The sequence below is a fragment of the Lonchura striata genome, chromosome 2 (assembly GCF_050655825.1).
Source record: "Lonchura striata isolate lonStrDom1 chromosome 2, ASM5065582v1, whole genome shotgun sequence".
Classification (NCBI taxonomy): Eukaryota; Metazoa; Chordata; class Aves; order Passeriformes; family Estrildidae; genus Lonchura; species Lonchura striata.
In genome coordinates this window covers 73,952,837-73,976,286 of record NC_140704.1, presented here as the reverse complement: position 1 = coordinate 73,976,286, position 23,450 = coordinate 73,952,837, and the positions used below count along the sequence as shown (strand labels likewise).

At 38.5% G+C, this 23,450-nt stretch overlaps 1 protein-coding gene and 1 long non-coding RNA gene across 3 annotated transcripts in view; one reads left to right on the top strand and one right to left on the bottom strand.

The window, feature by feature from the left end:
* The window catches only part of ADCY1 (adenylate cyclase 1), a 184,934-nt gene extending 162,482 nt beyond the window's left edge, over window positions 1–22,452 (top strand). The window contains exons 1-3 of one of the 2 annotated variants that reach the window (XM_031503729.3): window positions 10,389–10,668; window positions 12,582–13,150; window positions 14,048–22,452. In XM_031503729.3, the coding sequence (XP_031359589.3) occupies window positions 10,527–10,668; window positions 12,582–13,150; window positions 14,048–14,134 (798 nt within the window). In that variant the 5' untranslated portion in view covers window positions 10,389–10,526 and the 3' untranslated portion in view covers window positions 14,135–22,452. Of the gene's footprint in view, window positions 1–10,388; window positions 10,669–12,581; window positions 13,151–14,047 lie in introns of those variants that run through there. The other variant, XM_085571600.1, reaches the window with a different exon arrangement.
* On the bottom strand, window positions 718–10,228 carry LOC146768302 (uncharacterized). The gene is made up of 2 exons (XR_014952766.1): window positions 7,700–10,228; window positions 718–7,647 (listed from the first exon to the last, which is right to left on the bottom strand). It is a non-coding gene; the product is annotated as an uncharacterized LOC146768302 (long non-coding RNA).
* Window positions 22,453–23,450: the final 998 nt, after the last annotated feature.

Genomic DNA, 23,450 nt, shown 5'->3' with positions numbered 1-23,450 from the left:
TCTGTGCCTGGTTACCATTCTTTACTAAAATATTAGAGGGAAGAGATACAGGTTTGGAGTATTATAAGGCTGGTTGAATTGGAACATTCAATAAGACTGTGCAAGACGAATCTTAATCTACTTAATCTGCAGATGTTTGCAGCAAATTCAGCATTGCTTCTGGACCAGCTTGAATATTTGCTTAGACTTTGTGGAAAAAAGCATTATTTGCATCAGGTAGACATGTTAGAAAAGTTTTCAGTAGAACTTTTCATCTCATTTACAGCCCAGTAAAATTAATGAAAATATTAACTTCAACAGTTATTGAATTTTTAGATTAAACCTTATTCTAGTGTCTATTCCTCTGCCATGTCAGATGGGGTGTGACCAGTTACTTCAAAAGGACCAGGAGGAGACCTATGGTATCACAAAAGAAACATCTACATAGGTAAAATGGGTAGTCCTAATTTTAAGGAGTGAACAAGTAAGTCAAGATGTCATTATTCCAACTTCTATAGCCCACTGAACCTATAAATAATCTTTTTATCTTTATAGCTATACACTATATATATATATATATGTATATGTATATAAATACTACAATACAATAACTTAACACTGGGTAACTTCTAAAGACAAATTTTCATTAATAATACGGGTCTATTTTTATGTAAATATATTATTGTAGAGTATCTTCCAGTCTTTTTCAGGATTGTTAAATTGAGGAGAGCAATTGAATATTTGTCCTATTTTTATGTTAAAAAGTGAATGGACTGAAATGTTAAATGTGAATGTAAATTTCTTATTGCAACTTTTATACTAAGTGTTTGCACTATTATAATTTCTGGAATCAAATTAAAAATAAAGGAAAAAATTGCTCAAATAAATAGCTGTATGAGATTGTTGGTTTGGTTTTGGTTTGGCTTTGTGGGGGGAGGCTGGTTGGGATTTTTTATGTTTGCTTTTTAAATCATGTTGCATTCATTACTATATACCAAGCTGCCTCTCAGAGGGTGCAGCTACAGCTTCTCAGTCAGGCTATGAACATACCTTTAGAAATGCTGCAATTCTGCTTTCAGAATTGCTTTGAGCTAAAGAATCTCATGAGAACAATTCAGCTTCCTTTTGAGTTTCAATTGGTTTTCTGCACTGACCACAGTGTAAGTCAGCTTGGGCCAAGTGTACCCTTCACTGTGCAAGAAGAGGAAAATAAATATGCAATGACCAGCAAAATACCAGCCACATAGAACAGAAGACAGTGAGGGGAAGCTTATATCTCCTTTTTCACAAGGCAGAAATGGTTAATTTAGGCTAAGTGTAGATTTTGTAGGCATTTTATGTTATGCAAGATACAGAGCCAACCTGAGAGCAAAATCGCATAGGTTGACTTAAAATTGATTTTAAAACTGATACAGTTTTATCAGGTAATATGCCTTGCAAGAGAGTTGCTAAATTTGGGTGGTTCAAAGCAATTTGATTGTAGCACTTCCAAATGACAGCAGACTCCCATCTGGCCAGCTCAGAGCAGAAGCAGAGGTGCTCAGGTGCCTCATTCCTGTCCATGAAGATATGCCCTGAGATACTGTTATGGTTTGACCCTGGCGCAAGGCCAGTGTCCCCATGAAAATACACCTTCCCCAAATGAGTGCTGTGAGATGCAATCAGGAACAGAGCAGAGCAGGCTCAAGCTTAAAAACAGAGAAAAAAAACTTTATTACCCTAAAACTACAATAAAAGGAATACACAGGATTCAGGATGAAAACCTTCCGAAACACTTCTCCTCCCCTCACCTAATTTCCACCAAAACCCAGTAAGACACAACCCTGGGTTCCTGATCAAGTTACCATCCTTCCAATAATCAATGCTCAGTCCATCAAGGGAGAGAGAAGTCTCTCTTGTAACATAGACCCCCCAGGAAACACAATTGCAATCTCCTGTGTTTCCATGTCACACATGGCACCACCCAGAGAAAATCTGCCAATGTGACACCCTCCTCTCCATGTTACAGTGCTCTCACCACTCTGCATGGACCGAGACTGCTCATAGGGTTCCTCCTTTAAAGATGCTCTGCCAAGGACCAAAGAACAACAGTTTCTTATTTTGGGACCACAGACACCCCCATTTTCTCCTCCCCTGGGGCCGAGGGTCTCAAGAATAGAGATCTTCCTTTCCCTGAAGACAGAGGGCACCACCATACCCTCCTAACCACTGCAGCAGGTCACTCTCTTGGCTCCAACTATTGCATCCCCCTAAAAATGCAGTCTCTGTTGCAGGAGAAATTGGTTCAGTCTATGGTTATATAAGAAAAGTCCAGCCAAAAAGCCACTCCATCACTTCCTCCCTCCTAGGATTCTTTCCCCATCTTGTTCTGACATCTCATGTCCCAGGCCATCTCTCTTTCAGAAAAATGAGGAGTAATATTTCACAGAGCTTTCATTGTCCAAGAAGGGGTTAAAAGTCTCAGACTCCCAAGACGGCTGAAATCCCTGCCCAGAACTCCAACTCCCATGGCTGGGCACCTTCTCCCCTCCTCTCTTTTCTCCTCTGCTGGTGTACTGACGGCACAGTTCTCTGTCTCTTTCACTCTCTTCACTCTCTCTCTCTCTCTCTCTCTCTCTCTCTCTCTGGGGGGGGGGAACAAAGACATCTCAGATTTTCCCCACCCTTCCATCCAGGAGCTGGCTCAGTTCCAGTCCCTTCACACCCTGGCCTACCTCTCCCAGGCCGCATGGCTTTCCCTCCCTCACCCAGCCTGTGACTGGGCATGGGAGGTCTGCAATGCGTTCTGACTGGAACCAAAGAGAAAATTCCCCTGGGAGTTCTCTGCTTTTAACCCCCTGTGTTCTCAGAGGTGTGTCCAGCCTTCAGTGGTCACTCCAAGTGCCAATAGCCAAACCTGACCACTGATTGGTTTGACCCCAACTTCCTGAGAAAATTAATTTCCCTGTCAAACTATGACAGATATCTTGGAAATGTAGTGTCCCCTGTGATGTATAACAGCCTGGGCTCAGATGCAAGGGGTTTTAATCCAAATGCTAGACAGAGTCTCCCCAGCTTTTTTTCTTGCAGGTTAGAGAGCATAGTGTGAGTTCTACAGAATTACAGTGCTGTGTGGGAGTGTGATGGAACTGTCTTTGATTTACCCTTACATTAGTGAGAAGTGTTTAAGGCCTTATATAGCCATTTTTTGCCTTGTCCTTCCCTTCTGAAAGACAATATGCCAGACCTCCCTAAGTGTAAATCAGAATGACTTAATAAAGTCAAAAGGACATAAATAAATTGAAAATCTATCCTTCACCTTTCATTGTACCTATTCTGCCATATTGGTATTTTAAGGCTTTCTCTTAATACTAAAATGTGTAACCCTTTGAGTGTTGTTTCAGGGAATTCTATGTACATAAATACACATAGAGCCATTTATACCTGTGTATGAAATATGTACACTCACAGATACATATGTTAACGAGAGAGTATATGTTCTGGATTAATGACTCAGGTCATTACTTGGAGACTTTTTTCTGCCATGTCCCATTACACAGGCAAATCACTTCAGAGACAGTATGAGAATTGGTTTTGCTTAAAGAATGAGGTAGGATCAGTATTAGATTGTTACCCCTCTGCTAACAGTTTTGGACATAAGGAATTCCAGACAGCATTTCCATAGCATAAACCACCCAGGACTGAAACTGAGGTTCTTGTCCAAAAATATTACAAGAGGATATTGTCGATTTCAAACAGGTAGAAGGGGAGAATAGAAAATGAGAACATTGTGTACATTGTCCCTTGTGTACCTTGGTGCATTGCCATTGTATCTGTGTCAAAGTCTTCCAGTTTTGCATGCCATTCCCTAGAGCAGTGGGTCACCTAATGACATTTCTGCTGGCAGAAGATGTTGTTCAATGGAAGGAAACAATTATATAGGTATCAAATCATGGACCATATTCTTGTTTGGGCCATTGTGATGAAAAAAAAAGAGTCATAGCTGTGAAGTGAGCCGTGTATTAGAGATTGTCTGTGACATTTCTGCCACTCATTAAACCCTCTGAACTGTCAAGAGAGCATTTAGAGTGGGGATCTTGAGGTATAGTCAGGCTGCTTAGGAATCCTGGTCTGATCCTAATATCCACTCTTGTGCAGATTATTTCTGCTGTCAACTTCATCAGTAGTTTGCATAGGTTTTCAGGCTCAAAGCACAGAGAATAGAAACTGATTTTTAATATTACATTAATATGAGTCTCCCAGGCTTACACTGTTCCTGTATTTATAACCAGGCAACTGTGATTAGATTGACCATAAAGAGCTAGAAAGGAAGAAGGTAGTGATGAAGTAGTCATTATTATCAAGAACCTTTCCATTTACAAGGCACACTCTAAAGATGCCAATGATGTCCTTCATAGAGACAGTGTAACATATAAATTACTACACCATCACAGACAAAGCAGATGTGCGATCAGAAGTGCTCTGCTTCACTAAGTCAGTGGGACTCTGATTAATTAATTAGCTTTCCCCCAGCTTAGACTACCTGGGGATTCATCTGCACAATTCTAATGCCGCAAGACAGAGCCATTTCTATTCGCCTGGCCTTACTTCCTGCATAGGACTATACTCAGTCTAGCCATGCAACTGCACTGCACAAACACAGCACTTTTAGTTTATTACTGGATGTAAGAAAGTAAAATAAATCCATCATTTTCTGGTTGCTGAGAGATTTGAAGCTAGACATTTGTTTGGCCAAACTGGACTAATACTATTGCCAAAGGTCACGAAAGCAGCACAGATTGTTTTCCCCCAAACTCTATAGTTACTCTGTATGTTTATTGAACTTTGGTGATACTGTTATGTGCTCCTCGGCAGCTCTGCCAACATAATTAGAAAGGAGCAGTTGTATCAGAAAAGACACAGCAAGTTACTGAGGAAAGGTCTCAGTTGAATATTAACTCAGATTGACTTGTGGGGTGTAGAAACACGTAGAAAGTGTATAGGACAGTGACTAGTCAATAAACAACATGCAGACAGAACACATAATGGCATTCTGGTAAGACAAGAGTGTAATGAAGAGGAATCATTGACGCAATTACAAAGTCATTGATTTTATCAAGGTCAATGATCTCTATTTCTATTAAAGTATACCTGACTTCTTACTACAGAGATAATTAGATTTTTTGAAGTTAAATATTGATCCAGACTTCTACATTATAAAGCTAATTTTTTTCCATTTGACATCCCTCACAATGGTTTTAGACTGGCTACTTGTGTATTATAACCTTGTTTAACGAAGAGCGACAACAATTTTTAATGCTTTTAGCTTTCAAAATTGATCTTAATATTGCAGCATCTTTTTATGTGTACAAACTAATCTGCCTTTCACTTAGACACCAAGGACTCCAAGGGCAAAGCTAGTCTAAATAGAGGGAGGATGTGGCACTGAACTTTTCTATGAGATGCAAAGGTATGTTCCTTAAGGAACTTGCTTTTTCAGTCCTACTATTACATTAAAGCAGAAAAAAAAAAAAATTGGCTGTTAGAATACCACTTCCAATTACCTGTAACTCATGGACCTTGGTGAAAAAATTTTATTGAAACCCATATTAAAAGCTTTTAAGACTAATTGGAATTGTTTCAGAGACAAAGAGCCAAGTCTCATTATTCCTTAAACTCTTATTGAAATGAATCGTATGGAAGAAAATTTAGACATTTAAATAAGGGTTTGACTTCCTGAGCAGCCATGAAACCCAGTAAGTAGTTCAAGGTAATAGTTTTGAATGCATAAAATTGGATTTGTTGTCCAGTTGGACAGGTCCAGTCATAACAGTCATAACCAAAACTGTAGAAATATATAAACTGAAGCACACATCATGACCCTGTATTGCTAGTTCAAAGCCATTTTTTTACTGAAAGGCTATGAAATTACTACACCCATTTATCCAGGATTCCCTAAAGCCTTCCTCTCAGGCTCCTTAAGAGGTGCTCCTATGATCAAATTGAATGAAAATTATGCTGTACATGAGTCTGTTCCTGGACACTGTAGAAGGACATTAATCTTGCCTCTGGCCAGGAAAAAGTCATTGCCACACTGAAAAATGGAAACCTCCAACACTTGCAAAGGCACCACTTCCACATTACCACCATAACATAAATAATATGTGAAGAAAGTGTTCCAAAAGGCAAAAATTTAAAAATTGCTGAAGAACAAGATTGTACATAATGCTTTTCAGGCACTGACAAGTTTGTTTAACAGACTACAAAGGATTCGTATTGTCCTTGGTTTCTGAAGGTTTCAGCAAAGGTTTTGATGGTGAAGGGGCTGGCAGACATGCTAGGCTGAGGATACTGTTTTTGTCTAGGTTGGAGAGAAGGAGGTTGAGGGGTGATCACACTACTGACAGATTCCTGAGGAAGGGGAGACGGAGGTACTCAGTGCCAGGGCGTGGGGGAATGGCTCAAAGCCATGTTCCTTGGGGAGGTTTAGACTGGACATTAGGAAATGTTTATTTACCAACAGGGTGGTAACACACTGGAAAAGGCTTCCTGGAGAGGTGGTTGATTCTCTTTGCCTGTCAGTGTTTAAGGGTCAGAGTCATTCACCCTTAATTACATCCTTTATCTTCAGTCAGTCTGAAGTGTCAGGTAGTTGGACTGGATGAACATTAAAGATCCCTTCCAACTGAAATATTCTATTCCTTTCTATTCTAATTTGCTATTTTCTATTCTACTCTAAAGTGTCTTCCAAACACACATATAAAATCCCTGTCCCCTCTATTTACCCTTTCACAAAACTCAGGATTCTCAGTGGTGTCCAGACATGTAAGTCCTACTGAAATAAGTTGAAATAGCACTGAGGTGTTTTTGTCAAATTCGTAAAGCTCCACCGGCTCCCTCTGTGCAGCTTTATACACCTGAAGACATTAAGTCCACAGAATGTGTTGCAGTGTTCCAATTTCCACATCTGTGGCTGCCCAAGGAGATTACTGGAACAGAATTACTTCTCCATTTGCCTGCTGTGCCATAATGCTTTCCAGTCCCAAAGGAGGCACTATTCTGCAGACGTTAGTTCATTAGGAGGCTCCCTGCTCATTTTAGACTTCACATCAAGAAATAACATGCTTCATTCCCATTTTCACTAAGTCTGATCAGCAGCTCTTAGACCACTGCTGATTGACTTGCTTATATACAAAACTCAAACACAGGAAGAATAGGTTATGTGAATATGAATCAGATTTGTATTTTTATGGACTTTCATTCATGAACAGCTTGTAATTTGGGCCCAAGTCTTCTAAATCACTTAGGAAACAATTTCATTTTCTTTTTTTTTTTTTTTTTTGTTTTGTTTTGTGCACTCCTTTTCTCTTTCTTCTAATTTATTCCTTCTACGTGAGTCTAAATTTAGGAAAACATTTTCACATTTGTGTCCCTCTCTTAATTTATTCTTTTCACTCTCCTTTTGTTCCTCACCTCCATTTCCATGCTTCCTCTGGCTCTTCCTTCTTCCTTATAAGCTTTCAGGGTCATTCCACAACAGGTCATCAGACAGAGTAGAATCCTGAGTTCTATTTACCAGCTCCTATTCCTTATTAGGTACTTGGAATCACCCTAAATGCCTAAAAACATCAGAGTAGTTGCAAGAGCTGGGAGAGGGCCTCCTAATGTTCTGCCCAGTAAAGACTGCACCTAGCCCTTGGACTGCACCTAGCCCTTGGAGAGCACCCAGTAAAGACTGCACCTAGCCCTTGGAGAGCACCTAGCTTGGAGACTTATGCAAGATTTGTGACTTTACAAACTAGAATTGCACATCCAATTCAAGAAAATATATTAGGAAAGTATATGAGCTAAAGATTGGTTCAGAATACAAGTTCTCTTCAGGAGAAATGTTTGGCAACATCATCAGACTAGAAAATAAAGAAATTAAAAGAGCAGCAATTGAGGAATTGCAGTCTCTCAGACCAGAAGACAAAGGGAGAAAGGTGTCCATTTTTGTCCCTCTGTGTAAATTATTCCTTGGTAAACTGAAAAATAATTCCAGTGTTTCCCTTTTCCAGATGAAGCCTCCCAAAATTCCACGTCTTTGAAGTGAATTTGTGTATGTGAACTGGAATGAAAGGGCTGAAATTTGAACAAAACACTGTGCTTTTATTATATTCTCACTTTTGTTGGTTTTGGAAGTGAAAAATTTAAGAATTCATGTTTAATTTAAGAGAATGCAGTAACCTAAGTAAGTTTTGCATTTTTGGAATAAATTTCGAAAGATTAAATTATCTCCTAAAATGACATCAACAAAAGAATCTTTAAAGATATAAACCTAAAGCAGTGGGAGTTTGATATAATATATATGAAAATATATAATAATATTGCTAGAATTGAGTGCCATCTTGCACTATGCAACAAATGAGAGGAGTTGTGTGTAAATATAGGCCAAAAGGCTGCATACAAACCTTTGAAGTTATTGTTCAAAATACCAAGTAGACAATGCTGAAGATAAATATAATCATTCCAAGGAATGTAAATTTAGTGAAGGAATTATTCATAATGAATAGGTCTGAGTGCAGGACACCATATGTATCATTCTTTGAAAGATGCAAGAAGCTTTCAAGGTGTCACTCAAGTCACAGTTTGGGTGTTTGTGTTCAGATATAGAACATGGCTACAGATAAACTGAGACCAGGGTATTATCATCACTGCAGACGTTCTACTGAGCTCTGATTCTTAAATTAATATTGGACTCTTTTCTGTCTTATCTCTTACAGTTATGTCTTTCCTATTCTCTGTAACATCCTGCCACCACTTGATAAAGAGATGGATTTGTGGGACATAAGATAAACCATTATTAGCAGCAAGAACAATTTACAAACCTCTTACTTTGTCTCTTGAGAATATTTAGTAAGGTTCTAGATAAAAGAGTAAAAAAAAACGCTTTTTAAGAAAAGGGGAAAGTTGTTTTTTAAGAGTTTTGCAGAAAAGGCCATGGAAGGTAGACATAAAGATGATGCAGCTACAGACAGCACTTGCAGCACTGTGAGATTCCATGGAAAAGGGGACAAATTGTGAGGACAAGCACAGCAAGGAGTGCCAAACACCAGCTGGGAGGCAAGGCCGTGAGGTTTTGAAGGGGTCCAGTGAAATTATGTCATTCTCAGTACTCCAAAAAGCTTCTCATGCAGGTTCATGCTGCTCAGTGTTGTTTGCATCATTGCCCTGCTGGGAGAGGTGATATTATGTGCCACAGTACAGCAGGACAGCACAAACATTGTGAGACCATGTCAAGACATCACTGTGCTCTGTACTGTATAAGAAACTGGCTTGCTGGGCCTGCAAGGCACAGAATGGCTGACCTGGTGGGTTTGTTCACAAAGCCACATGGTATGAAAACTAACTACAAATATTCAAATTTAGGTAAAGATTGGTCTGTGTTTATAAAGGGCTGAAACTTTTTCTTTTCCAGCCGCAAGTATCTCAAAATAGTTTTTGTTTAATTCTCAAAATATTACTGTAGGAACTTCCTCTGGGAGTTTAGGAAATAAATAGCTTATCCTGGACAGACTGTTTATTTCCAAGATGCTTACTCAAGCAATCCATGTGATTGTAATGTGCCTCCATTTCTCAAGCTCTCTTTCAGCTCCTTAGGGACACATAACTTAAGCCTAGTAATTTTATCCATATACTGACAGATTGTTACTTCTAAATGTAGAACTGGTAGCTCCAATTCTCTATTCATAGTAAAACTATTAATGTGGTGAAAGAGTGGTTTATGATTAGGTAGACTCCCTGGAACCAGAAGTTCAAATTCCTGCGAGATCAGTGCTTTTGCCCCTCTGTCTGCGCTAGATGCATTCCACAACCCCAGGTCATGCACATGAAGCCATGAAATTAGGTCTGTCTCATCAGCTCAAAAGTCCACAGGTCATACTTTGTCAAAAGGGGCTACCCCACTATTTGTGCACATGCTCCCTCACACCTGTTCTTGCTCTACATCATTGTGATAACAGCTGTTTACTGTTAGCTACAAAATACCTGACTTGCAATTCAGGACTAGTGTAGTCCAGCTGCTTTTCAGCTGATAAAAATTACAGTCCTCCACCTAAACCATACCATTTCAAACCAATGGAATTCTAATCTAAGAGCTGATACTTTGAAAACATATGCTTCAATATAAAATGCTGTCATTAGCTGTTAGCTGCAAACACAACATCCACATTGAAATTTACAGCTTTTCACTTGATTCACACTTCCTATTTTCCTAAAAGAAGAGCTTTTTCATGGCAGATTTAACATTAATTTCCCATTTATTTTTTTGAACAAGAAAAGCAGAGAGAAAAAAAATCAGGATGGCAATATACTCCATCAACATACATCAATCTTGCAGCAGATCCTCAATGTGCCTTAAATAGCCATGTGAAGCCAATTAACCACTAGAGTATTTTTGTGATTGAAATAGGCAGCATACAGCAGAAATTAAATAGTAATAAATATAGCATATAAATAAGTTGGCTATCCTATTTTCCTGTGATTAATTAATCCCAGATTTCTATTGGGTATTTATTCATTTAGAAGCAATGTCAATACTCAAAAAAAAAATGCTAAATGTGTTAATTAGGGAGTATCTATACCAAAGGATGGCCAGGGTGGACAGGTTTATAAGAAGGGAAGCAGCAGCTGAAGCTAAAACAAAGGAAGGAAGGAAGACCTCAGAACTTGGTAGGTCTGTTAAACCTGCTATATTTTGTCAAATTTCCTGCAAAATGAATTCTCTGTGATACACTCTGATACTCTCAAATATATTTCTATATATTATATTAAATTTCTCTGTTGTTTCTAGGCTTCTCTCCTTTATTTATAGTGGTGTTAGAGCAGAAAAACCTGTTGCTTATACATATTTATCTTTCTAAAACATAGAGAAATGTGAAATAAAAAAAATCACTGTTGTTTTCCACAAAAGCTTTGGTAGGAAATTAATTTAAGAAAGAAATAGTTTATAATTGACCGCATAATACTGTAGGGGAAAGTGTTAAAATATATAGCTGAGGATAAGTTTGAGAGAGGAGTGGTAGCTGTAAAGTCCTCCTTATTCCCTTCCTAAGCTTAATCATGCAAGCTTCTATGATAAAGACTAAAGGAAATCAATCTAACTAAACAGGAAATGAAGCAGTCTGTAGACTGAATGCTGCCTATGTGTCACACAAGCTAGCACTGCTAAAGAAGTGAGAGAAAAAATGGGTATCCAAATAAAAATTATGATGGAATACATCTCCCTCTTTGTAAGGGGGGAAAAAAACCCCATAAAACACTTGACTTCTGCTGTATTGAAGAGTCAGTGCTCTATCTCTTGCTGCATCTGTGTTTAGAAACACAAAGTGGATGTGAAACTCTACTAGAAAACTTAGACACTACACAGATGGAAACAAGGAATGAGAGAACTAATGCCTTTTACTTCAGCAAATATATTTCCCTGTCTTCTTGTGCCCTGTTTCATGGTAGTCCTGTTTTGCTGCTCCAAGGCCACAGTCTATATACAGCTTAGAATATGGGCCAATCGACCTGCATGAAATAGCTGAACAACCTCATAAAAGCAACGAGTTCAACAATTACTAGGAGTACTTAACTGCTCACCTAATTTAGATATTTATCTTAAATATATCTCAAATCAGATATCTTTATCTTGGGCTTTTCTGCCAAAAAAGTAGCAAAAAAACAGAAAGAAAAGGCTTTTTAGAGAAGGGGAAAGTTGTTTTTTAAGAGTTTTGCAGAAAAGGCCATGGAAGGTGGCCTTTTCTAAAAGATGATGCAGCTACAGACAGCACTTGCAGCACTGTGGGATTCCATGGAAAAGGACACAAAATGTGTCCTTGCTTTTGTTAGTAGTATTATTCCTACCCATTTGAAAACCCCCAGTTAAAAGAAAAAGTTTATTTTTATTGGGGGTTTGCAAATGGATAGGAATAATGCTACTAGAATAAGCAAGCTTGCCATTTTAAATTCAGTTTAAAATAGGCTTGCACAGAACATATATTTTTTTAGAATCAAAATTTAGGGTCAGCTGAAGTAAGACAAATGTCAAGTAAACAGAAGGGAGTTAAGAGGTTTGTGAGCCCCCTTTCAAGGAATTAAGGGAGTGGCAATTTGATTAAGAGATCACTGGTGAATCCAGAAATTCTCGGCCCATCTCTTTAGAGCACTTGATTTCTTGCTGCACAACAGTAGTCCCTCTGCCATCAAATGCTTTTCAGCTACAGAGCATACAGTGTTAGCAGCTGAAACACCAAAAATATATTATTTATATATTTGGAAAGAGGAAACAGTATCTTAATGATGTTGCAGTTAATGAAAAATCTTTAAAAATTCTAGCATACTTGGAGTTCCTCATGCCAAAGGCTGAGAGAGGAGTAGGTGTTGGATGTGTGACCAGCTGTGTTCTCATGTTCTGTTTTCAACATGGCTCTTTTAATTGCTTGAAAATTGATCTATATATAGGATAAATTCCATGTAAAGACAGAATATAGATATGAAAATAGGAACACTTAGGATTTGATTGAACAGCTTGCGGCTAAAAAGCAGCTCGTATTGCATCTTTTACAGTGTGAACAATGACACAATCTTCTTATTTTCTTAAGGCAATAAACCTAACTTCAAGATGTCAGAGGAAGATGACTTTCTTCTGAATGTTAAAAGATCTCTTAAAAGGAGAATGGTGAAACACAGCACCCCGGTGGACTCAATGCTTTCAAGAACAACTCCATCTGTTACAGATCTGACAAATCAGTCAATCAAGGACCAAGATGCTGCAAAGAGAATTTATGGCTCTCCAATGCCACAATCAAATCTAATTAGATCATTATCTCAAGTATCATTAGTGTGTGTTGATGCACACGTTCCTCCTATGTCCCCAAAAAAACTTTCAACAGCATTTGATTTGCAAGAACAAAATAAAGAGAAAAGCCAAAGCTCTCAGCTTGTATTTTCTAGAAGGAGGCTTTCCACTGTGTTGGCCTCTGATGAATCAAATCAAGAGCCAGCTCACAAGATTGTCCCAAACACAGAAAGTCATGCTACCACCAGAGCATTTGTGGATGCTGCAGTAACTCCTAAGAGTGGACCCTCATGGCTTGTTTCTGGAATACCAGGGATAAAAGATCCTCTGGTAACAAAATGCAGAAAGAAGAAAACTGATAAAACTCTTCAGGTAAAGGCTTTCATTTAGTTATTCAACAGCTAAGTTACACAAACTTCTAATAACACAGAATATATACAGATATTCCTAGTAAAGTGGGTATAGTTTACTAATGGAACATGTCCATAACTTTAGCAGTGAGGACATCTCTTTATGATTTGCATCATAGCCTGGTAAACACTGTGATACCATTCCTATCATAGACAAGATGCCATGCAAACTTCTAAACTAGCATTTGCTTCAGCTTGTGAGCTGGTATGATTCATTGTGTACCCAAGTGGAAAGTGTATTTTTTAATATATCTTTATTTAGAAGATACTTAAGAATAGGAAGAAATCAGTAACTGAAATTCTAAAGTTTCTTAATGTTAGCAAGTCAGACCAAATTTGAGGAACAATAACTTTTTCTGTTAAATACAAACTGTAGTGCTTTATATAAAGAATTACAGTCATTGCAAATGGGATCTTGTGAGCAGTCCTTTTGACTAATGTAGGGTTTTCTGGGGAAAGCTTAAGTTAATAGATGCTCTGCAAGTGTTGGTTGTGTGTGGACCACAAGAACTCCATTTTCTGAAACTTTAGTAATTTTCTAAGGGCCTGTGGAAAGCCCATAGAAAGGACAGGAAGGCAGCAGAGTTAGACTCTGAAGGTTGTCATGTCAGTGTGAAGCCATCAAATTCTGCTCTGCTTTGTTTTTTTCTCTGTACCATATTGTTCCTGAGTGTGTTGAAAACAAGAAAACTTGCCAGCTTTGAGAGTAAAAGCTTCTTTGCTTAAAACAAATGGAAAACTCCACCCAAAACTGAGTTGGGTCATAAGTCCTTTGTGTAGATGGTATCTGAAATACAGAAAGCAGGTGGTATCTGAATAGATTAGGTTGATTAAATAATATTTTTTCTTCTGTTAACAGAGAAAGAAAGAAAGAGAGTGGCTGCTTCGTCAACTTAAAAACATTGAGGAGGCAACTAAACATGAGCTGACAATTGAAGAAGCTTGATTGGGTATCTGTGGGATAAGTGCTGTCACATCCATCATGTGGAAATGGCGCGTTCCGATAAATCACACTCTTCATTATAGTGCCTGTTAGACTTCCTCTTTCCTTCCAAAATGATCTTTTGCTGTTGCTTATTTGTTTTGTCATTCTTTCTTCTTAAATCCAGGAGTAGCCAAGTATAAATTATGATGAGAGTTAAGAAGAGACCCTCTCTACTAAGGAGAGTCAATGTTAATTTATAACGGCTGAAAGGCATAGAACAAAGAAGGGAGGAAGAACTTAATGTTTAAGAATCATTCTTCATCCTGCCACAGACCTCCCTGGCCTTAATCTTTCATGTAGCATTTAAGTCTTATAGGGTTGCTGATCCTTCTTAGCAAGAAGTCACTAGACAAAGTCCTAGTGGCCACATAGAGTGTCATCCTGGTTAGCTAAAGAAGAATCTCTTTCAAAGCTGATGCAATCTGAAATGTTCTTGCTGCTACCTGGTAAAATGAGGAAATACTGAGAGGCACCAAGGATAGAGGCCATTCTTTAGAGATTACTAATTAATGACAGCTTATTTTGAAGTTTTGGTTCAAAAACAGTTTGTCCCAGCCTCAGACTGTAAATGCTACTCACTGTCGTACTGGAGATATTTAATCCTTGGCTATGTGTTTTGAGGGAGAATGGGGTTTCTAGGTTTTTTCCCCTCTGGAGCTGCTGCATGGAGGTCAAGAAGGGTGTCTTACCTGATTGCTGTATTGTCAAAATGGTAATTTAACTCAAAGGAACTTTCTGAAGCATCAATCAATAATTGATGCAAAAAGCACAACATTCATGTTCATTTCTACTGCTTTCTGTTATTTAATCTTAGATTATATGGGCAGAGTTTATACTTTCTAAGATATCTATAGAATGTCAGCAGCAGGAATCCAGAACAGATTTACCACCTATATACACATATTTCTGCACTTGTGTGGCTCTAGCATGTGCACTTTCCTGGTTTATACTGGTTTTGCAATTATTCCAGGAACTAATTACCCTAAAGGGGAGAGGTCCCTTTTAAAAGAAGCTGCCAATTAAGAATGGACGCAAGGGGCACTATTGCATTTCCCTTCCACAAACTGTAACTTGTAATATCTTGCATCCGAAGTGGCAGAGAAGTATGTCCCATGCCAACATTATGAGACAGGCCAATCGACAGCATCTGTGTTATACTCCAAAACGTTAGAGTGGATTTGTCATTTTACAGTCTCTCTCAGGATTTAAAAGTAATTAGGATCTTTTTGTTAATGATTCTTGAAGTTAAATTCTTCAGAGTTTCTCAGGAGAACAGCCTTATCCTCAGACCTGGCTTTCTATGAAGTCAGGCAGTGGGGTGATGCTGTCCTTCAGTTCATGAGCCAAGTCATGCTCACTTGGTTTCAAGTTTAGTTAATGTTCTGGAATTTGTTTGTGTGTGTTACCCTGACTGCTTGTCTGGCCTCCACAGGTTCCTCTAGCAACCAGAGAGCTCCTGGCTGGTGTAGATACCAAGCTGTTTTTGAGATAAAATAGGCATGTGCTGCTATTCCCCCTGAGCCTGCAGGCATTTGATCAGTATCTGTGATTTGTTCCAGGGGCTGAACTAAGATCAGGCAAGTGCAAGGTTAGCGCAAAACCCTCCTCTACCCCTGGGAAAAGCACAGATTAGTCTGGCTGTATGACCCAATGCTTAATCCAAAAGTCCCAGTTCTGCCTCTTGTTTATTTGTACCTTCCCAGATAGTCAGTTCCAGTTGTTCCTTCAAGTTTCTCATCCGAGTCTCAGGAAGTCTTGATACCGCTGCTTTTCTTTCTCACTGTTGCTTCTCAAAGTCACTCTTGGCTCCTGCCCATCCAGTTTCTTGGTCTTCAAATGTCTTTAACTAATGTCTTCTCCAATCTGGTCTCTAGTTCTTTCCTTCCTTAAAAGACACAGATGTCTTTTGTCTTTAGTGCCTGCTCTTCACTGCTGGATTCCTTGCCCATCTGATACCCTCTGGTAACAACACTGTTGTCACACCCTCAAGTGCTTTTGTCTACTTAGGTTGATGCCCTCCATGATGTTAGGCCAAGTGGAAAGGTCATGTGGGACATGTTCCAGACCTTATGAGGCTAGGGTGTAGTTGCTGCAAAATTCGTTCTAAGGCCCTGCTTTGGGCTACATTAAATGCAAAATGAATCCAGGGAATATGGCTACTTAATATCTAAGATATCTTTGGGTTCATTCCAAGTGCAATGTAAAACTTCTGAAATTCAGAACACAAATTATGTGTTTTTCAGGGAGAAAGGCTGCCACCCTGTCAGGTTCATGGAACTAGTTGGTGCCAATAAAATCCCAAAGACTTTCCCCAGTGGAGGAAAACAAATTGTACCGAATCATAACACAGAACTCACTTTGGGTCTTTCCAAGTTTTCAAGCTCTACCAGGCAGACAGATGCAAAAATCCAAGTGGTCTCATGACTTTGGAAACTACTTCTATTTCCTTTCTAGAATGTTTAAAAATAAATAGAAAATACTATCTAATATTTGTTTTGGAATAATGTAGGTGTTTGTGAGCTTGGAAAAGTTATAAAACTGCTTATAGTATTTAATGTGAATATTAATACAATCAACTGGTCCTTCAGGGGTTTTCCAATATATGTCTGATATTCTGCAACCACAGTATCGATGCTTAATTGCATGTAATAATCCCAAGGAACTTCAACCAGCCCTATATAGTACAGACCTTAGTGAATGGTGTTCTCAGAGAAAGGTTTGTGTCTAATTTATAAAATCAAGATGTTGGAAAATATGAAACTAAATTTATCAAATTGCACTTACAAAACTATACTGATATAACTATCCTTCAGATGTAAGAATATCCATAGGGCAAAAATAATAAAAAAAAAAAAAACACCAAGCAACTAGTACTTCTTCATTCTTCTTTTTCTGTATTTGTTTACAGAGTTTGAACTTCCTTTCATTTCTCCAGTAGACTCACAAACCCACTAGAATTAAATTTTTAAGTTTAAATTACATGGATAGTTCTCTGTCATACTATGTATGTATACTTTGAAAGGAATAGACTTTGGGAGGAGCACTACTAGTATACAGTTTCACTCTTTTTTAACGTACATCCTCTAGTGGCAACAATGGCAAATTACTGTTTGGTTAGTGTTCTCTTCATGCTCGAAGTTCCTTTATGAATATTTATATTACAATATCATCACAGTGCAGAAAAAAATTCTTAAAGGTAGCTGTAAAATCCAACATCTCTAAAAAAGAAGTCTTCCTAATCATTACAGACCTGAAGTATGGATTTCAGGCACTGAGGCTGAAACAGGCTAGCAGCTACAGACACCAGATCCTTATGAGAAGAGAATCCCCAATACATCCTTTTCTGTAAAATAAAAAAGCCCTCTTCCTGCATGAATGAATGTGAATCAGAGTTGCAACATATTATTGAACTTTGGTGTTGTCCTGACATTCAAATGCAACATGGACACAGTTGTAAGTTCAGAACAGCCTTCTCATTGAGAATGTTCTTTTAGGGCAGTATTTTTCCTTTTGGAGCAAAGCTATAACCTTGACCTATGGCGCTGTTTTCAGTATACTTGTCCCTGAATAGATATTGCACAACCTACCTGCTGATGATGACTAAGCATGACAGAGGGAGAAGAACAAAAACATTACCAAGAACAGAGGGAAGAGACAGAAATGTCTTCACCCTGGATTTATGAGCTTGGCCTTGTTCCCATTGAAGCAATGGTAATATTCCTATTGACAGAGCTGGGATTGATCTGCCCAGCTGTGGTGCTTCTGTAGGAGGCCAGTTTGAAGAGAAAAATGTTTAGCATATGTATTCAACATATTTTAGATTTATGTAATAGATCTATTTGTAATAGACAAATAGATCCCTCCTTTGCTCATCACAGCTGAACAATTTTAAAATAACTAAGAAAAGTGAAAAACTTTTAAATAAAACCAGATTTTTTTTTTCCCTTCTAAGTTACAACATAGTTACATTCCTGCTATGGACAAAACCCTGAGTTATAAATCACACAACAGTGTCACTGACCTGTACTTGGTTGTGTTTTGTTCTATAAGACATACAAACACAGGTCTCCCTTAGCCCCATCTGTTGAAGCTCTCCACCACGCTCACTAAAAACAGTTCCCTCCTCAGTATTTCCAACTTACTAGAAACAAATTAACAAACACTGAGCTTACCAGCACCTAGAAAAGTTAGACCAATAGAAACAATTGTGTAACATTTTCAAATATTGCTAAAACTTGAACTAGACACAGATCTTACCACTTCCTTTAGGATGCAGATCTGAGCTGCTCACCCTCACCCTGCCCAAACCTTCCTCAGGTTTGCTATTACTGTGTAGCTACCTAATGCTTCCATGCAATTAAATGGTGCTTAGCAGTGCAGTCAGTCCCAATAGGCGTGTGAATCCTGTAGAGCCTGACAGTTGCCAGTCTCCTGGGTATACTCATACACGTGGCTTTGCAGCACTTAACAGCAGCCCCACCCCTCCATCATGAAATGGTACATGTGCATGGAGATGCATAGCGGACAGCAGTGAGATAGGAGTTCTATCTATCTGATTTCAATTCCAGCAGCCCACAGTACTAAACTCTGGAAGTACAGATTGCATTTCAAATCCCCTTCTAATGTGAGATAGGAGCTTGAAACCAAATGTCCTGGCTCACAAGGCAGTAACCATTGTTTCTAGCCTTACTGTGAAGTCAGTGCTTTTAAGTGTTACCTATAAAAGTAGTTCTACTTTGCCTAAGTGTTTATTAAAAATAATATCTAACTTGCATCATTGTTCTGTCACTCACTGTCCCACATCTGTGTTTTTTTAATTTTTTGTGGATTTCTTTGTGAGGTTTATTTTCCTTTTATTCTTCATTTTTGTAGCAGAAATAGAAAGAAGAAAGGGGCAAAATATGCTTCATATTTTTTCTGGTTCTTACTGTTGCTGCCATTTTGATCCCTTTTGTTGTCCTCCACTTAATATTTTTGGCCTTTCCTAGCTCTACACATCCTACTGTAACTGTCTTCTGCTTTCAGCTCTTCATGTCATTGCAGGTTCTTCCTTTGTAGTGACCTTCTTCTATAAGCAGATACCATAATCCTCCCAAAGCTTACATCTTCTCCTAAAGAGAACGTGCCAGCAATGATAAGGGGAAATAAATATCTCACCCCTCTAATATAGGAAAAGGAAGACTTTTTCCTAGAAATGGAATAATTCCATTTTATAGTATGGAAAGCTGTTGCAAATTCAAATATAGTAACAAAAGTAATCGCAGTATTGCTGACAAATTTACTTGGATAAGGAGTGGATCCAAAAAAAGCACTTACAAGAAGTCCAGGTAAAATGGGTTTCAAAGTAGCCAGCCAAGAGAGCACAAGCAATTAATTGCATCTTATGACATACACTTAAATCAAACTGGTGTTGTGTGAAGAGTATTCATACAAAGGTCATGGATGCTTTAGCATTTGTTACTGCTCTAGAAGAAAAAAAATCACACAAACCCACAAAATCTGCACAAATCATAGCTCAACGACAGCAAGAAGCTTTGCCACCATGAAAGGAAGACATTGCAATAAGATAGAAGGCTTGCAATTGCAATCAAAAACTTTACTTACAAAACATATGTTGTAAATAAACTGTTGATATGTGTTATAATTGTAACTGTGCTAGAAAGAAGAAAGAAGGGGGGAACCAGAATAGTGGAGAAAGAAATGCTCTATGGCATCCTGAATACCTCTGTGTAGCTGAGAAAAAGCTTACTAAGACTGTAGGATTGGCAATTATACCACATAGGTTATGATGTAAGCATGCAAATCAAACGTGCATCCTGACCTTTACTAGTATATTCAGTGGAAGATATTTTAGCCACAACTGGGAGATGATAAAAAATGATAAAAGAAAACAAATCGCAAATTCCTTGTGTAAGACCAGCAAAAGGAAAAGTCTATGATGATCACATTAGGAGAAGAGATGAAAAAGAGAAGCAAAAACACTATAGCAGACTCATGACACCACAGAGGTCTGTTGGCCAGTATAGTTTCTCAGAATGCAAAATCAGTGAGTTAAAGGAAAATAAGTCTTAAACTTGATATTTTAAAATATCAGGTTATATGCTTTTTTTGCATATACTTAATAAGTCTGTAAAACAGGTTTTTTCACAAGATAGTTATCTCAGAGAAAAAATATCAGCTCATAGGGAAATGTATTATACATGACAATGTAGAAAACTACATTAAAAGGAAGGAGGTGCTGAGGTGGTTGTTTATTTTTGTGCTTACCATTTCATGGTCAAGCAGTCTCTGATTGTAATTACAGCAGCAACAAAAATAAAATTTAAGTTCTACTTTTATAGTTACCCGTATAAGCATTTCTACAACAGCTTGATTAATCAGATTCCTCAGGAGAAAAATCTTTTGACACATCTAATAATTCTACTCTGTGTCTTAGTTTTTACAACTGCCCCATCATCACCAAAGTATGGGTCACTAGAAGTTTGATTCTTTTCCATGTGATTTTGTTATAGAAGGCAAAATTACAATAATTTACCAAAGGTAGTAAAATCTTATTTCTAAAGAGAGGCACTCTGCTTTTATTTGTAACAAGTGCTTTAACAATCTAATCTTGGCTTTTTGCTTAGTTTCATTATACATTAATTAAATTGGTTTTTTTTAATCCAGTAACTCTGCATGATCTTTGTGTTTGATGACAGAGATTATTTATACAGTGGGTAGGCAAATAGTCATGCAACATTCAATCTTATCTCCAGTGTGATTTTGATATAATAACAGCAATTTGTATTAACCTCTTGTATTGGTTTTGCATGGCCTGGTTTTTGGTTGCATGGGGGCCACAGAAATGCCTCCTGTGGGAAGCTGCTGAAAGCTTCCACCATGTCTGACAGAGCCAATCCCTGATGGCTCAGAAGATGGACATGCTGCTGGCCAAAACTGGACCAATCAGAGAGGTTGTGACAACATATTTAAGAATAAAATCAAAACAAAGTCACAGGTTTTCCTTCTAGTCAGAGAAGAGGAGGAGGAACATGTGAAGGAAACAACATGCTGCTGGATTTTTGGGAGGACTGTTTGCCTGTAGGAGGGACTCACGTTGCAGCAGGTGCGGTAGGCTGCTTCTCCTGAGAGTGGACCCACGTTGAAGAAGTTCGTAGAGAACTGTCTCCTGTGAGAGGGACCCCATAGTCTCAGGAAGGACGCCCCTCCCTGAGCAGTGTAAGACGATCTCAGGAGACGAACTGACAAAAACCCCACCCTGTCTTCCTGTGTTGCCAGTGGGAAGGAGGGAGGGGCGGGGAAAGAAGTGGTGTTGTTAAGGTCTTATTTTACTTCTTATTATCCTTCTCTGATTTTATTAGTAATAAATTCACTTCATACCTCTAAGTTGAGCCTGTTTTGCCCTTGGAGTATTTTCTCCTGGTCCTTATCTCAATTCATGAGCTCTCCTCTGCTCAGCTGTGGCATGGGAGGGTGAGTGAGCGACTTTAGTGGGTGCCTGGCATTTGGCCAGCCTGAAACCCGACACTATCAGACACTAAAGCTTAGGCAAACCTGATTCCCAGCAGTGGCTTACCTGCTTTCAGCTCTCTGTGCAAGCCTCAGGCTCTCTAGAACTGACTGAAGTCCCAGAATCCCATCTCTTGACATCTGAGGAAACAGTAGAGGCTCTGAAACCTGAAAAAAGTACTTTTGGTATTACTGTCACCAATATTATTGTTATTGTTGTTGTTATTAATACAAATAATACTGCTGAAATCAGAAATGCCCCAGGACAAAAGGCAAGGACAGATTTCCTGACAAAAGCAGCTGGGCAAACTGTTTTATTTTTGTAAGAACTAGAATTGAATAGCTTAAATGTGAAAAACAGTTTTAATTGATAGAGAGAAATGTGTCCTCTGTTTTAACAGCATTTATCACTTTGCTGTTAGTAACAACCCTCTTGCTCTCTTGCTAAGAATTCCAGGCTGCTGTCTTCTGCTCTGTCTGCAGCCCAGGCCCTGTTTCTTTAGCAAGCACAATTCTGGTATGTTTGTTCTCAGTTTTGGCCTCCCACTTTAAGGGACAGTTGACCAGAGAAAAGGGACCTCTTAACTTACTCTGGTCTGGGTCTTATGACTATTCATTTTTTTTATTAGCATTTTTTGAATAATGAAAAGATGAAAAAATGGCACTTAAGATGGAAGCACTAAGAGACAAATATATTCACAGAGGTTAAAAGTCTTCATAAAATCTCTGAAGAAAAGATCAGGAATTTGAAACATCTGGGGCTCCTCCAGTTTTGGGTTAGCAGTAAGTTTCTTTGAATATCCAGTCTATGTACTATCAAAGAGAATTATCCACTGTTGCACTTGATAAGGTAGAAAACAATACACATTAATTATTGCTGGCTGTTGTTCTCCAGGCACTTTTCCTCCAAGCTGTACAACTGGCTGTGACTATGATGGCCCTGGTCTGGGTCTGGATCTCCCTTTTTTTTCATCAGTACTGCCTACTTCTCTGCCTACTACATGTGAAAATGTTTGTGCCTGGAAAGCCATGTATTAGTTCAGGGAGAAAGGGGAGTATCATGTGAATCCTGGCATTTAACCTGTATGACAGACTGAGACATTAAAGTAAGTGGTAGTCTTTTGTTACTGTCTCAGACTTCACATGAGATGCTTGAATATGTATTTGAAAGTGCTATCGTGTTTAAATTGCTGTAAGAGTAAATCTGTTGGGAATTTGCCTTTTCCTTCATTGGCATAAGGTAGCAACAAGTTCAGCAGGTAAACGTAATGGTAGTGAGGGCTAGAGTCCCACTCTAACAGTGCCTACAGCCTTCAGGGACTACAATAAAGGGCATATAATATGGTTAGTGGTGTTCTTTTCTGTTTCAGGGCCTGGAGAGACACTGTGACTGAAAAATACAAAGATTTTTAAACAGCTTATCCTGGTTCAGATCCCTGGAGCCAATGCTAAGGGGGTAATTTACATTTTTGAAAGTCCCTCCTAAGCTATAGCTCACTGTAGTAGGCACTGAAAAGCCTTTATTTCCATGGCTGGTGACAGAAATACCCCTACCTGGGTTTAGTAATGGTGACTATAGCAGAAGCAGTGAAGCAGAAGGGTTTTTTTAATATTAACTGTCCACACAGGAACTTATAGACTGTAAAATGCTTTCAGATTTGTTATACCACAGTAAGTCAAAATGTTTCTGTACTATTTTTCCAGCTAGGCAAACTGAGAAAGTAGCAGCCCATAGCAGGATGACTAAAGAACTTTAACCTCTCTTGCC